We start from the raw sequence: 15,148 nt of genomic DNA on the forward strand, positions 1-15,148 counted from the left end.
GACTTAGAGCCATGGAGCACTACCGCACAGAAACAGTCCCCTCGACCCATCTACTCTGTTATTCTTCCAGACGTTCTGACCCACATCTGGGCCATAGCCTTCCACACTCCCCCCAATCCAAACTTCTCTGAAATATTGCAATCAAACCTACATCTAACACTTCCGTTAGCAGCTCAATCCACACTCTCATCACTCTCTGAGAGAAGATCCCTCTCATGTTCCCCTTAAACGTTTCACTTTTCACACAGAACCCCTACTTCTAGCCTCACCCAACCTCAGTGGAAAAAGGCTGCTTGCATTAACCCTATCTATACATACAAAACAGCTGCAGGAATAGGCCAGCTGGCCCATCGAGTCTGCCCCGCCATTCAGTAAGATCATGGCTGATCTGACTATGGACTCATCTCCACCCATCTGCCATTTCCCTTTAATTCCCCTACTATGCAAAAATCTATCCAACCTTGTCTTAAATATATTTACTGAGGTAGCCTTCACTGCTTCACTGGGCAGAGAATTCCACAGATTCACCACACTCTGGGAAAAGTAGTTCCTCCCAGATATTCCACCCAGTTCACCCACCCCAGATATTCTCTTCTCCCACCTCCCAATGGGCACAAGATACAAAAGCCTGAAAGCATATACGATCAGGCTCAAAGACGTTTTCCATCCCACTGTTAGAAGACTACTGAGCAGTCTCCTAGTACAATAACAAGGACTTTTGACCTCACAATCTCCCTTGTTATGACCTTGCCCTTCATTACCTGCCTCCACTGCAACTCTCTGTAACTGCAGCGAGCTGCCAGCAGAAGTGGTGGATGCAGGTTCAACTTGGACATTTAAGAGAAATTTTGACAGGTACGTGGATGGGAAGAGCATTAAGTGTATGTCAATGGAACGAGCTGGATTAATGATTTGGCACAGGCTAGATGGGCCAAAAAGGCCTGCTTCTGTGCTGTAGTGTTCTATGACTCCAATACTTCACTCTGCATTCTGTTATTGTTTTCCCTTGTCCTATCTCAATGCCTGTCATTATGAAATAATCTGCATGGACAGAATTTTACTTTTTTATTTAGAGGTACAGCCCTTCTGGCCCAACCAGCCCACATCGCCTAATTACACCCATAGGACCAATTAACCCATTAACCCTTGGTGCCAACATAGCATGCCCATACCTTTCGACCCCCTAACCACACGTCTGAAACGTGGGAGGTAACCGGTGCACCAGGAGGAAAGCAGCACGGTCACAGGGAGAACACACAAACTCCTTACAGGCGGCGCCGCAATTGAAGCCGGCTCGCTGGTGCTGTAAAGCGTTACGCTACCGTGCAAGGCACATGTTATACTGAGCAACAGACACAAACTGCTGGAGGAACTCAGCAAGTCAGGCAGCACCGACAGAGAGGAATGAACAGTCAGTGCTTTGTACTGTACCACAGTGCACGTGGCAATAATAAACCAATTTACCAGCTCGTACTAAAGCAACTGGAATTCCATCAGGAGAGCAGGGAAGCATTCTGGTACAGGGCTGCTGACTTAAATGTGAGATCATTTGGTGTAGCAGTTAGCATGTTGTTATTACAGCAGGGGCACTGGAGTACGGAGTTCAATCTAGCGCCGTCAAGGAGTTTGTACATTCTCCTCGTGATTGTGTGGATTTTATCCGGAGGCTCCGGTTTCCTCCCACAGTCCAAAGGTGTACTGGTTAGTAGGTTAATTGGTCATTGTAAATTGTCCTCTGATTAGGCTAGGGTTAAATCGGTGGGTTGCCTGGCGATGGGGCTCAAAGGGCCAGAACGGCCTAATCCACACTGTATCTCTAAAAAATCCTGTTTTTGGGAGAGCTGTTTAAAATACTGAATGTTTGTGCATACACTCCTTTCAGCTATTCACTCAGCCCAGTGAACTCAGGAAGTGATTTCCAACTGAGGAAACTCTTCAGATTTCTACGGGGTACAAATGAGCGACCTATTTTCCAGCCTTATCAGGAACAATAGATCCGTGAAAAGATTTGAAGCCAGTTTGCTGCTAACCCTGCCATTGACCCCCATGGACGAGCGCCTTGCCACTCTTGACCTTCCTGAGAGAGTTCAGTGCTTCCTGTGGCAAACGTTCCCAGATAGCAGAGTCTCTCCCGGCTTCCAGCTGCCAATGACGGGATTTGCAGACACCTACACCCTCTGTCACCAGGACTCTGACCATGGCCTGACCCCGGGAAACAATCCGGAGCACAACACTGAACTTTTGCACTGCAGAGTAACGAAGGGAAAGCACGTGAAGCTGGCGCGGCAGGCCTGAGCCTGTCGTATCTTCCCTTTCCATCTCAGCTCTGCTTTGATCGCTCGATGCACACTGAACTACAGGCGAGAAATGACCTGAAGTAAAATATCTGCTCAAAAAGACAAGATCAGACTGAATAAATTAAAAGTGATAGATCTTTGTACACAGTTGCAGGGTATTGAAGCAGCCCTGAAGCACAGTACCGTTGTTGGCCCAATCGAAAGGTAGTGGCAAATAGGAGAAAGAATGGAAATCTGGCTGAACAGTACCACAACAGCAACCTCTCACTACATGTCAAAGAGCTGATGATCAACTACAGAAGGAAGAAACTGGGGGTCCATAAGCCAGCCCTCAGCAGGGGATCGGAGGTGGAGAGGGTCAATAACTTTAAACTCCTTGGCATTATCTCAGAGGATCTGTCCTGGGTCCAACTCACAAGTGCCATGTCAAAAAAGGCCTGACAATGCCTCTACTTGCTTAGAAGTTTGTGTAGATTCAGCATGTTATCTAAAACTTTGACTAACTTCTATATATGCTTAGTCATGACTGGTTACATTACAGCTCGGTATGGAAACACCAACACACAGGAATGGAAAAGTCGACATCAAGTGGTGGATACACCTCAGTCCATCACAAGCAAAGCCCTCCTCACCAATGAGCACACCTGCATGGAGCGCTGCCTCAAGAAAGCATCGTCGATCATCAAGGAACCCCACATCTAGACCTTTCCCTATTCTTGCCATTATCCTAAAGTAGGAAGTACAGGAGCCTCAGGTACCACGGCATCAGGTTCAGAAACAATTATTACCGGACAACCATAACCTGAACCATAGGGGATAACTTCACTCACCCCAATGCTGAATGGATTCTACAACCAACAGACTCATTTTCAAGGACAGTTTACAACTTGAGTTCTTGATAGTATATTTTCACACCGTCAGTCTTTGTTCATGTACAGTATTTTAGTGAATTCTACAAGATTTTTTACTTTCATGTAAATTCCCCTTTATTTCTGTGAATGCCTGAAAGAAAATAAATCCCAAGGTAGTACATGATAACATATTTGGCACTTTAAATTTTGGATTCTACTATCTTGCTTCTGATATAAATTTTCAAATGGGAACGGGCCAGGGGTCAAACAGGAGTTACAATAATAAACTGCTGTTGCCAGGTACCTACCCTAGATGTGCTGATACCTGTCGAGTGCCAAAAGGTAAAAAGATCGTGCAATGCAGGAAACGGTACCTTCCTGGGGCTGCAGGCTGTGCAGTAAAAGACTTCAAGCTTCATCTACGTATCTCGTCAAAACATGGCACATGGAACTTGAGTGAGAGCTGACTCACAGGCTGAGCTGTGCAGGTCAACACTTAGGAGGGTCCAAACACAGAACAGTAGCTTCTCCCACTTTTTCAGCAAAGAACTCCCTCAGTGCTTATTTACATTTATGATGTCTGTCACTCCAAGAGCATTGAAAAGGCATTGTCGGCGCAAAACAATTCAGTCGACCATAAAGCAGAGGAGCGGAATTTGGCCATTTGGCTCAATGAGTCTAGTCCATCAATTCACCATAGCGGTTCCCTCTCAACCCCAGTCTTCTGCTTTCTCTCCATAACCTTTCATGCTCTGAATAATCAAGAACCAATCAAACTCCACCTTAAATGTACCCAGTGGTTTGGCCTCCCCAGCCGCCTGTGGAAACAAATTCACAGCTTCACTACCATCTGCTAAATTAATTCTTCTTCACCTCCATTCTAAATGAACAGACCTTTGTTTTGAGTCTGTGCCCTCTGGCCTAGACTCCTCCACCAAAGGAAACATCCTTGCCCTATTCAGATTCAGATTCTAGGTCTTTCAACATTCAATAGATTTCAATGAGATCTCATTCTTCTAAATTCTAGCGAGTACAGGCCCAAAGCCTCAATCACTGCTCATATGTCAACCCTTTCATTCCCAGAATCATTCTCGTGAACGTCCTCTGGATCTTCTCCAATGTCAGCACATCTTTTCTTAGAAAAGGAGCTCAAACTGCTCACTCATTATAACATTAGAAAAGTGAAAACAAATTGGTCTATATTATTATAATTATTATCAATTTATTTGATTGCATAATTACTCACCCCCTTGAAGTCAGTATTTAGTAGATGTACCTTTGGCAGCAATTACAGCCTTCAGTCTGTGTGGATAGGTCTCTATCAGCTTTACATATCTGGGCACTACAATTTTTCCCCATTCTTCTTTACAAACCTGCTCAAGCTTTGTTAGACTGCATGGGGATCGTGAGTGAACAGCCCTTTTCAAGTCCAGCCACAAGTTCTCAGTTGAATTGAGGTCTGGACTCAGACTTGGCCACTCCAGGGCATTAATGTTGTTGTTTTTAAGCCATTCCTGTGTAGCTTTGGCTTTATGTTTGGTGTCTTTGCCTTGTTGGAAAACAAATCTACTCCCAAGTCACAGTTCTCTTGCAGACTGCATCAGGTTTTTCTCCAGGATTTCCCTGTATTTTGCTGCATTAATTTTACCCTCTACCTTCACAAGCCTTCCAGAGCCTGCTGCAGTGAAGCATCCCCACAGCATGATGCAGCCAACACCATGCTTCACAGTAGGGACGGTGTGTTTTTGATGATGTGTGGTCTTTGGCGGTCCAAACATAGTGTTTAGTCTGATGGACAAAAAAGCTCAATTTTGGTATAATCAGAATATAGAACTTTCTTCCTGCTGACTTCAGAGTCTCCCACATGCCTTCTGGCAAACTCTAGCTGAGATTTAAAGTGAGTTTTTTCAACAGTAGCTTTCTCTTTGCCATTCTCCCATAAGGCTGCGACTGCTGAAGCACCCAGTAAACAGTTATTATACGTGCAGTCTCTCCCAGCTCAGCCACTGAAGCTTGTAACTCCTTCAGAGTTGTCATAGGTCTCCTGGTGGCCTCCCTCACTAGTCCCCTTCTTGCAGAGTCACTCAGTTTTTGAGGACGGCCTGTTCTAAGCATATTTACTGCTGTGCCATAATCTTTTCATTTCTTGATGATCAACTTAACTGTGCTCCAAGGAATATTCAGTCACTTGGAAATTTTCTTGTAACCATCTCCCGACTTGTGCTTTTCAATAACCTTTTTGCAGAGTTCCTTAGAGTGTTCTTTTGTCTTCATAGTGTAGTTTTTGCCAGAAAACTGATTCACCAGCAGTTGGACCTTCCAGATACAGGTGTAATTTTACTACAATCAATTGAAATACTTTGACTGTACACCAGTGATCTCCATTTAACTAATTATGTGACTTCTCAAACCAATTGGCTGCACCAGTGATGATTTGGTATGTCATTTTAAAGAGGGTGAATACTTATACAATCAATTATTTTGTGTTTTATATTTGTAATGAATTTAAATCACTTTGTAGAGATCTGCTTTCACTTTGACATGAAATGAGTCTTTTTCTGTTAATCAGTGTCAATAAAGCCAAATTAAATTTAAATCCACTGCGATTCAATGTTGTAAAACAATAAAACATGAAAACTTCCAGGCGGTGAATACTTTTAATGGGCTCTATATATACTGTATTTCTTAATCCATTTTATAGTATATTTATTTATGGCACTATTCTGCTGCCATAAAACAAGATTCATGACATATGTCAGTGATAATAAACTTGATCCTGATTCACTTCCTTGCTCCCACCCACCATCCAGACAGGTGACACCACCATGTTCCCCACCTCACCACTGCCCGCTATATTCCCTCCCCCTCTGCCCCTCCATGATTTGACCCCAGGTGACTTACCAGTGCTGTGTATATATGCAAACATCTGTACACGGGAGAGAAGTCCACAAGATCTTGGGCACTTAGTACCTGCCAAACACATGAGACATCACAGGCATAAGGAAGAGAGTAGGTGAAACATAGTGCATGGCTCACATCCATATCAATCAATAACGCTGTCAATCAACGCAGCACATCCATAAAAAGATCAAAAGCTTCAAGCAGATATCTGTTATAAAAGACAGGTGTGGTGCAGCTGTTGGAAATTAAGAGGACAATACCAGACCTGTATGCTTTGGGTTTGGTCTGCTTCCCCAACACATGCAATCCACCAGTCCTGATGGGATTGTAGCTTTTATTAAGCGATGTCCCCACACTTAGAGTAACCTTGTGGGATAACAGTCCCACAATGGGTAATGTTCCATAAAATGTTACCACTTAATACTAAATCACTCACAGATTTTTAGCTTTTAAACTCTGTGAATTAATATCAGATCAAGGAGAGATATTTCAGTATTTGATTTCAGCACCAGCTCAGAACACACCCGGGGCAGCGACTATTGAACACACAGTAAACCTCCCGCAGCACTAACCTATCAAACTCTGTCAGGACAGGGAGAGTATGGGTTAGATAAAGCTCCCTCTGCATTGTCCCATTAAGCACACTCAGGGCATCACACACAAGATGCTGGAGGAATTCAGTAGGTCAGGCAGCATCTACCGAGAGGAATATGCAGTCAACTTTTCAGGCCAAGATCTTTCACCAGAACAGAAGATACACATTAAAGCTCACTCCAACAATGGTCCATCATGTACCTGTACATCTGAGGTAGATACTGTATGAACTGATAGACACTAAAGCTCCATCTGCACTGCTCCATCAGACACCCGAAGGGGAGAGACTGCTTGGGTTAGATACAGAGTAAAGCTCCTTTCACTTTGTGCCATCACACATTCCCAGAGCTGGGGAGAAACAGGCACAGTAGCTTAGCAATTAGCGTAACACTATTACAGTGCCATAGAACCAGGTTCAATTCACGCTGCAGCCTGTAAGGAGATGCACATTCTCCCCATGACCGTGTGGATTTCCTCCAGCTGCAGCAGTTTCTTCCCACAATTATTTATTTACTTATCGAGATGCAGCGCGAAATAGGCCCTTCCAACCCTTTGAGTCTCGCTGCCCTGCAATCTCCCGATTCAATCCTAGCCTAGTCATGGGCCAATTTACAATGACCAATTAAGCTACCAACCAGTATATCTTGTGACTGAGGGAGGAAACTGGAGCAGCCAGGGGAAAACAAGGTGGTCATGGGGCCCGTCACGACCAATGCCCTGAAGTGCACCAGACTAAGGAGTTTTACTGTTGAGAGAACAAAGACAGAAATTGTTTAGTTCTGGATCTCTCATTGTAGGAAAGATGTGGAAGCTTTAGAGAGGGTGCAGAGGAGATTCACCAGCATGGTGCCTGGATTAGAGAGCATCACTCATGAGGGTAGGCTGAGTGAGCTAGGGCTTTTCTCTCTGGAGTGAAAAAGGGTGAGAGGTAACCTTATAGCGGTTCAGAAAGTTAAAAAGTTCAAAAGTAAATTATTATCAAAGTACTTATACGTCACTAAGATTCATTTTCTTGTGGACATTCACAGTAGAACAAAGAAATACAACGGGCTTCTTCACAAAGAGATTGGTGGGAGTGTGGAATGAGCTGGCAGATGAAGTGGTGAATGCAGGCTCACTTTTAACATTTAAGAAAAACTTGGACAGGTACATGGATGGCATGGAGGGACATGGCCCAGGTGCAGGTCAATGGGGCTAGGCAGAAAAATGGTTCAGCACAGCCAAGAAGGGCCAAAAGGCCTGTTTCTGTGCTGTAATGTTCTATGGTTCTATGGTTCTATGGAATCAATAAAAAACCACACACAAAGCCGGACAAACAACCAATGTGCAAAAGAAGACAAATGCTGCAAATACAAACAAACAAGCAAACAAACAAATAAATAGATAGGTAGGTAGATAAATAAATAACCAAATCGGTAGGCAGCTAAATAAATAAATAGATACATACGTACATACTTAGACAAACAAGCAGTTAATTAATATTGAGAGCACGAGTTGCAGAGCCCTTGAAGGTGAGTCCATAGGTTCTGGAATCAGTTCAGTGTTGTGGTGAGTGAAGTTATTCGTGTTGGTTCAGCAGCCTGATGGTTGGAGGGTAATAACTATTCCTGAACTTTGAACTTTGAAACTGGTAGTGTGGGACCTAAGGCTCCTGTACCTCCTATCTGATGACAACAGTAAGAAGAGGGCATGGCCTGGATGGTGGGGTCCTTGATGATGGATGCTGCTTTCCTGTGGAAGCCCTACTTGTAGAGGTGATCAATAGTGGGGTGGGTGGGCTTTACTGTCATGGACAGAGCTGTATTCACCACTTTCTGTAGAGTTTTCCATTTGTGGCATTGGTGTTTCCATACTAGGCTGTGATACAACCAGTCAGCGTACTCTCCACCGTGCATCCATAGAAGTTTGTCAAAGTTTTAGATAACATGTCAAATCCACGCAATCTTCTAAACAAGTGGTGTAAGTGTATAGGTGATAAAAGACATAGACAGAGTGGACAGTCAAAAGAATTTTCCCAGTATGGAAGTGACTACCGTAATACAAAGGGACATAATTTTAAGATGATTGGAGAAACATATAGAGGGGGATGTCAGAGGTAAGGTTTTACACAGAGAGTGGTGAGTGTGTGGAACACGCTGCCAGAGATGGTAGCAGTGGCAGATACATCAGGGACATTTAAGAGATTCTTAGGTAGGCACCTGGATGTGAGAAAAATGGAGGGATATGTGGGAGAGAAGGGTTAGAGTGTTTGGAGGCAGTTAAGAGTCAGCACAACATCATGGGCCAAAAGGTCTGTACTGTACTGTTCTATGTTCTATGCCTATGCTCTAAAAGTAGAACTGGAATTTAAGTCAGCTGTCTAAATTTTGGGATCCTTCAACAATCTCTAACTTCTCCTCTGTGTCTTTTGTTCCCCTGGATAATTCCATGATGTGTAGAATTCTTGGACTTTCAGGCAATTTCCTCGAATGGAAGATTGACCTTGCACAGAATGTTCCTGGCTTACCAAGGATAAAGATTATGCAATACCCATTTCTCACATATTCCCATCCACAAACTTTTCACTCAGAACATCTCCAAACCTCTACAGCTATCGGCACTCCTGCCTGCCTTGTGTTCAGTGCTCAGTAGAAGCAAATAAAATATTCTCAGTGCTGAGTGTGTTATAGTTTTCTGACTGTGATCAAGAAGGAACCAGGCGGAAAGCCTGATTCACAGGGGTTGACCTCATTGGCAAGACTATAGCAATGGTGCAGCACATCATCTGATCTGGGCTGCTCCGATAGCCAACACATTTCCCTTTCTTGGTTACATGCTCCAGCTTCCTGTCCTATCAGATTTCACCATCTGCAGCCCTTTGTTGTCTTCACCTATCACCTCGCAGCGTCTGTCAGTATCTCCACTTCCCCATTGGCCCTCCTCATCTGGATCCACCTATCACCTCCCAGCCTCTGTCACCATCTTCCTTCACTCCTCCTCCGTCCACCTATTGCCTCTCCTCACCTGGATCCAGCTATCACCGTGCACCCTCTGTCATTATCTCCACTTTCCCATTAGCCCTCCACACCTGGATCCACCCATCACCTCTCTTGCAATCACCACCCTCCCATCCTCTCCCAATCATAAGAGGCACGGATCGAGTGGATAACCAGAGACTATTTCCCAAGGTGGAAGTGGCTATTACACGGGGTCATAACTTTAAGGTGATTAGAGGGAAGTATAGGGAGATGTCAGAGATAGTTTTTTACACTGAGAATGGTAGGGCCATGGAACACTTTGCCAGGGGTGGGGTAGAGGCAAATACACTAGGGAAATTTAAGATAATCACATGAGTGATAGAGAAATGGAGGTCTATGCAGGAGGAATCGTAGAGTTGGTTAATGTGTCGGTACAATATTGTGGGCTGAAGGGCCTGTACTGTACTATTCTAAGTTATATGTAACTCCTACTCCATACCAGAAAGAATGCCACAGTTCAAGAAGATAGATCACCACGAGGAACTGAGGGGAGGAGTGGAGGTTGTTCGGAACAAACTATACATGCAAGAATCCATTGTGACACCGACTTCCCAAAGATATTACATAAATCAGCCAGCCTAGATACATTTGCACGACCCTCCCCCACCATTGAGGACATTTCCAAGGGGCAGTGCGTCAAGAAGGTGACATCCATCATTAACGACCCTCGCATTCCAGGAGATTGGTAGTCATGGAATTTAAAATATGGTATGTCACCAAAGACTCCAGCAAAACTCTACAGAAGTACGATGGAGAGAATTCTGACCGGTCGCATCACAGACTGGTAAAGAGGCCCAATGCACAGGATTTACTGAGACTGCAGAAGCTTGTGGACTCAGCCACCTCCATGGTGGGCAGAAGTGACTCCAGCATCAAGGACAACTTCCATAGGTGGGGCTTCAAGAAGGCGGCATCCATCACTAAGGATCTTCACCACCCAGGACATGCCCTCCTCCAATTGCTACCATCGGGGAGGATGTAGAGGAGCCTAAAGACATACACTCAATGATCAGGAACTGCGTTTTGCCCTCCACCAGCAGCTTTCTGAACAGTTCATGAACCCATCAACGCTTGCTTGCTATTTCTTCTGCTTTAAGTATACCCACAGTCTTGGCCTCCACCGCAGTCTGTGGCAGAGCATTCCACAGATTCACTACTCTCTGCCTAGAAAAGTTCTAAAAGGTCGCCCCTCAATTTTGAGGCTATGTCTTCTAGTTCTGATTACCCCCATCAGAGGAAACATCCTCTCCACATCCATCCTAACTAGTTTGGTAGGTTTCAATGAGTTTCCCACGTATTCTTCTAAATTCCAGTGAGTACTGGCCTAAAGCTGCCAAATGCCCCTCATATGTTAACCCTTTCATTCCCAGAATCATCCCCGTGAAGCTGCTCTGGGCTCTCTCCAATAACAGCACATCCTTTCTGAAAGATGGGGCCCAAAACTGTTGGCAAAAATCCAGGTGCTGCCTGACTAGTGTCTTAGAAAGGCTCAGCATTATCTCCTTGTTTTTATATTCTATTCCCCTTGAAATAAACGCCAACATTGCATTTGTTTCTTTACCAAAGACTCGGCCTGTAAATTAACCTTCTGGGAGTCTTACACAAGGACTCCTAAGTCCCTCTGCACCTCTGATGTTTGAACATTCTCCCCATTTAGATAATAGTCTGCACTATTGTTCCTTTTACCAAAATGCATTATCATACATTTCCCAACATTTTATTCCATCTGCCACTTTTTTGCCAATTTGTCCCAATTTGTCTAAGTCCTGTTGCAATCACATTGCCTCCTCAGCACTACGTACCCCTCCATCTATCTTCGTATCATCCACAAACTTTGCCACAAAGCCATCAATTGCATTATCCATATCATTTGCAAACAATGTGAAAAGTAGCGGTCCCAATACTGACCCCTGAGGAACACCAGTAGTCACTGACAGACAATCAGAAAAGGCCCCTTTCATTCCCACTCACTGCCTCCTGCTTGTCAGCCTTTCCTCTATCCATGCCAGTATCTTTCCTGTAATGCCATAGGATTTTATCTTGTTAAGCAGCTTCATTATCAACTGCCTTCTGAAAATCCAAGTAAATCCACTACCTCTCCTTTGTCGACCCTGATTGCTACTTCCTCAAAAGACTCTAACAGATTTTGTCGGGCAAGATTTCCCATGACAGAAACTGTGTTGACTTTGATTTATTTTAGTCAAAATAGTCTTAACCTTGTCAAAGGTCTTACTAAAGTCCATATAGCCAACATCCATAAAACATTCCTCCTCATCTCGGCTCTAAATGGATGACCCTCTTTTCTTAGGCTGTGCTCTCTCGTCCTAGATTCCACCACCATAGAAACATCCTCTCCACTTAGACTCTATCTAGACCTTTTAATATTCAATAGGTTTCAAAGAGACTCCCACTCTGAAGACAGATCTTGAGACAACTTTCATCAACATTAAATGTGTTGTATTAAGATACAGCTCAATGTCCCAAAAGCTGGGTTGCCCCTGTCTCAGCTGTGTAATTATCTGGTATACAACTTCTTTACAATGATTAGGCTTCAAACAGTTTTTAAGATGATTAACCTAATGAAATAAAGAAATGAAACTCCCCCAAGGAGTTCAGACCAAAATATGTTACTGAAAATTTATAGAAGGTCTGGACTGTTGTCAAGGCTTGTAATCACAACTGAGGATTCAAAGAATGTGTACAAACCAGAAAGGAAATGAGATTACAGACTGAGACTCACCATCTATGAACTCCTTTATCACAGAGATGGCTCAGAGGTGGTGGGTCGAGGGAAGCAAAGGAAGAGTGGATAATGCCCTATGCCATTCACAGTCCCAAGAAGTGATAAAATCTGCCTCCCAGGGTTTGCGAACTCGATGTAGTCCACAGTGCATCACAATAAGAGCCCTCCCACCATTGAGCACATCTACACGGTGCACTGTCACAGGAAAACAGCAAGGATGCCCACCATCCAGGACATGCTCTCTTCTTGCTCTACCTTCAAGGAGATATAGGAGCCCACACCACCAGATTCATAGTTCAAAGTTCAGGAACAGTTATTACCCTTCATCCATCAGGATCTTGAGCCAATGTGAATAACTTCACTCACCTCAACTCTGAGCTGACTCCACGACATAGGGACTCACTTTCAAAGACTCCACAAGTCATGATCTCAATATTTGCATGGTTTGTCTTCCTTTGAATATTGGTTGCGTGTCAGTCTTACACTGATTCTATTGTACTTCTTAATTCTACTGTGAATACCCAGAAGAAAATGAATATGAGGGTAGTATATGGTGACATATACATCCGCACTTTGACAATAAGTTTACTTTGAACACTGAATCTCAAGCTACCATCCCAGCATCCACTGTTGTAGGAGCTGAGCTGAAAACAAAGCCCATTCCACTGGCATGTTACAGCTGAGCAAACATGAACAGGTGATTCAGAAACCAGAATGCATGAGTTCCTCTTGTGGCTTCGAAAACCTCAGGATGCGCTTTGATGCCAATGAAACAACACTGCTATTGGAATGCGGTGTGGCAGCATAGTGATCTAGTGACGGACACGGGGCTAGTCTCTATTGACCTGGACTCTGACCTCAGCCCCTTTCCTTTCCAGTCCTGATGAAGGGTCTTGGCCCAGTAGCATAGTGGTTAACACAACGCTTTACAGTATATCAGTGACCCAGGTTCAATTCCTGCCGCTGTCTGTAAGGACATTCTCCCCGTGACCATGTGGACATCCTCTGGGTGCTCCGGTTTCCTCCCAAAGTCCAAAGACGTAGATTGGGAGACCACTTCACCAAGCACCTATGCTCTGTCTGCTAGAAAAAACATAATCTCCCAGTGGCTACCCATTTCAACTCTACTTCCCATTCCCTTTCCAACACATCAGTCTATGTCCTCCTCTACTGCTGCAATGAGGCCACACTCAGGTTGCAACACCTTGTATTACTTCTGGGTAGCCTGCAACCTGATGGCATGAACATCGACTTCTCGAGTTTACGGTAATTACCTCCCCCCTTCACCATTCCCATTCCCATTTCCCTCTCTCACCTCATCTTCTTACCTGCCCATCACCTCCCTCTGGTGCACCTCCCTGTTGTGTCTGTGCACAACTACATATCAATTAAACGAAAGCATGCCGCGGGTGATGGCTTAAACTGGTATATTCACATTGCAGCAAGAGAGACAGAGAGAACAATGCACATGCGTGGAAAACAGCATATGTGCACAACTGATTAATACATGGGGGTGGTCATTGCTCTAAAAGAAATAGATCTATACATTATACTTCCTCCCCTTTAGAGTAATACAACATGAACTGTATATGTACAAAGCATTCAATTTCCCTTTAATAACCCACACGCTAAATAAACATGCTTTCACAATAACAGTCCATAACTAACTTCACAGTTCTAAAGGTTCAGTCTTTTGGGTGGCACTGTATTTCTTTCAGGATAGTGCCTCTGGACCTGTGCAGTGGATCAAGTTTTGTAGGTGCCTTGCCTACGACAACGTTCTCAGTTTCTGGCGTCATGTTCCTGTCAGTGACATCTTCACTCAGAGATAAGTCTGGTGACTGTAATATGTCCACCTTGTTGAATGCAGTTGACTTAGTTGTGTTCTTTAGTTGAGCATCCAGCATCTGGTCCACATGACATCTCCATGTCTGATATCCAACATCCACTGTGTACGTCAGTGGTCCAGTTCTTGTAGCTATCCTACCGGCTGTTCAGTTCTCTTCTCGGTAATCACACACTAGGACTTCCTGTCCAATCTCGAAGCTCCTCGCTGCTTCACTTAACAAATGGTTGAACTGTTTATTCTGCACTTCCCTCCATAGATCTGGTTTCAGGAGGTCTATGTGAGACCTCAAATTGCTGTTCATGAACAGCACTGCAGGTGTTTGATTTGTCATTGCTTGAACAGAGTTCTGATACACAAAAAGAAAGTTGTGCTGTAGAGAAATGTCCTCTTTGTCTATCACTTTAATGAACCTCTTGAAGGTTTGGATAAACCTTTCAGCTAACCCATTCGTTGCTGGGTGGTGAGGAGCTGACTTGAAATGTCTGATGCCATTTTTCTTCATAAACAGTTGGGCATGTATTGTGGTCTGTTTTGACTCACAATTTGTTCTGGTAAGCCGTTTCTGGTATATAGTCCTCAGAGTGGAGACAGTCTTTGCTGCGGTCGTTGACTTCATTGGAATGACCTCCAGACACTTTGAATGAGCATCTACAGGAATCAGAAACATGGAGTCCATCAATGATCTAGCATGTACTCTTTCTCATGGTGAAGACGGCCACTCTCATGGGTGTAACGATGCCTGTGGGGGGTGCATTTTGAACTTTTTGGCTTCCAGAACAGCTTTCAGCCAAGTTTTTAGTCTGCTTATCTATTCCCAGCCACCATACATAGCTCCAGGCAAGACTCTTCATCTTGACTGTACCCAAGTGTCCTTCATGCAGATTTATTAACACTCC

At 44.2% G+C, this 15,148-nt stretch overlaps 1 protein-coding gene across 2 annotated transcripts in view; it reads right to left on the reverse strand.

Moving 5' to 3' along the window:
• The window catches only part of LOC140726121 (exocyst complex component 6B-like), an 835,898-nt gene that overhangs the window by 449,069 nt on the left and 371,681 nt on the right, over positions 1 to 15,148 (reverse strand). For both annotated transcript variants that reach the window (XM_073042078.1, XM_073042079.1), the window contains one exon: positions 6,050 to 6,118. In XM_073042078.1, coding sequence (XP_072898179.1) covers positions 6,050 to 6,118 — 69 coding nt within the window. The remainder of the gene's footprint in view (positions 1 to 6,049; positions 6,119 to 15,148) is intronic.

The sequence above is a fragment of the Hemitrygon akajei genome, chromosome 4 (genome assembly GCF_048418815.1).
Source record: "Hemitrygon akajei chromosome 4, sHemAka1.3, whole genome shotgun sequence".
Taxonomy (NCBI): domain Eukaryota; kingdom Metazoa; phylum Chordata; class Chondrichthyes; order Myliobatiformes; family Dasyatidae; genus Hemitrygon; species Hemitrygon akajei.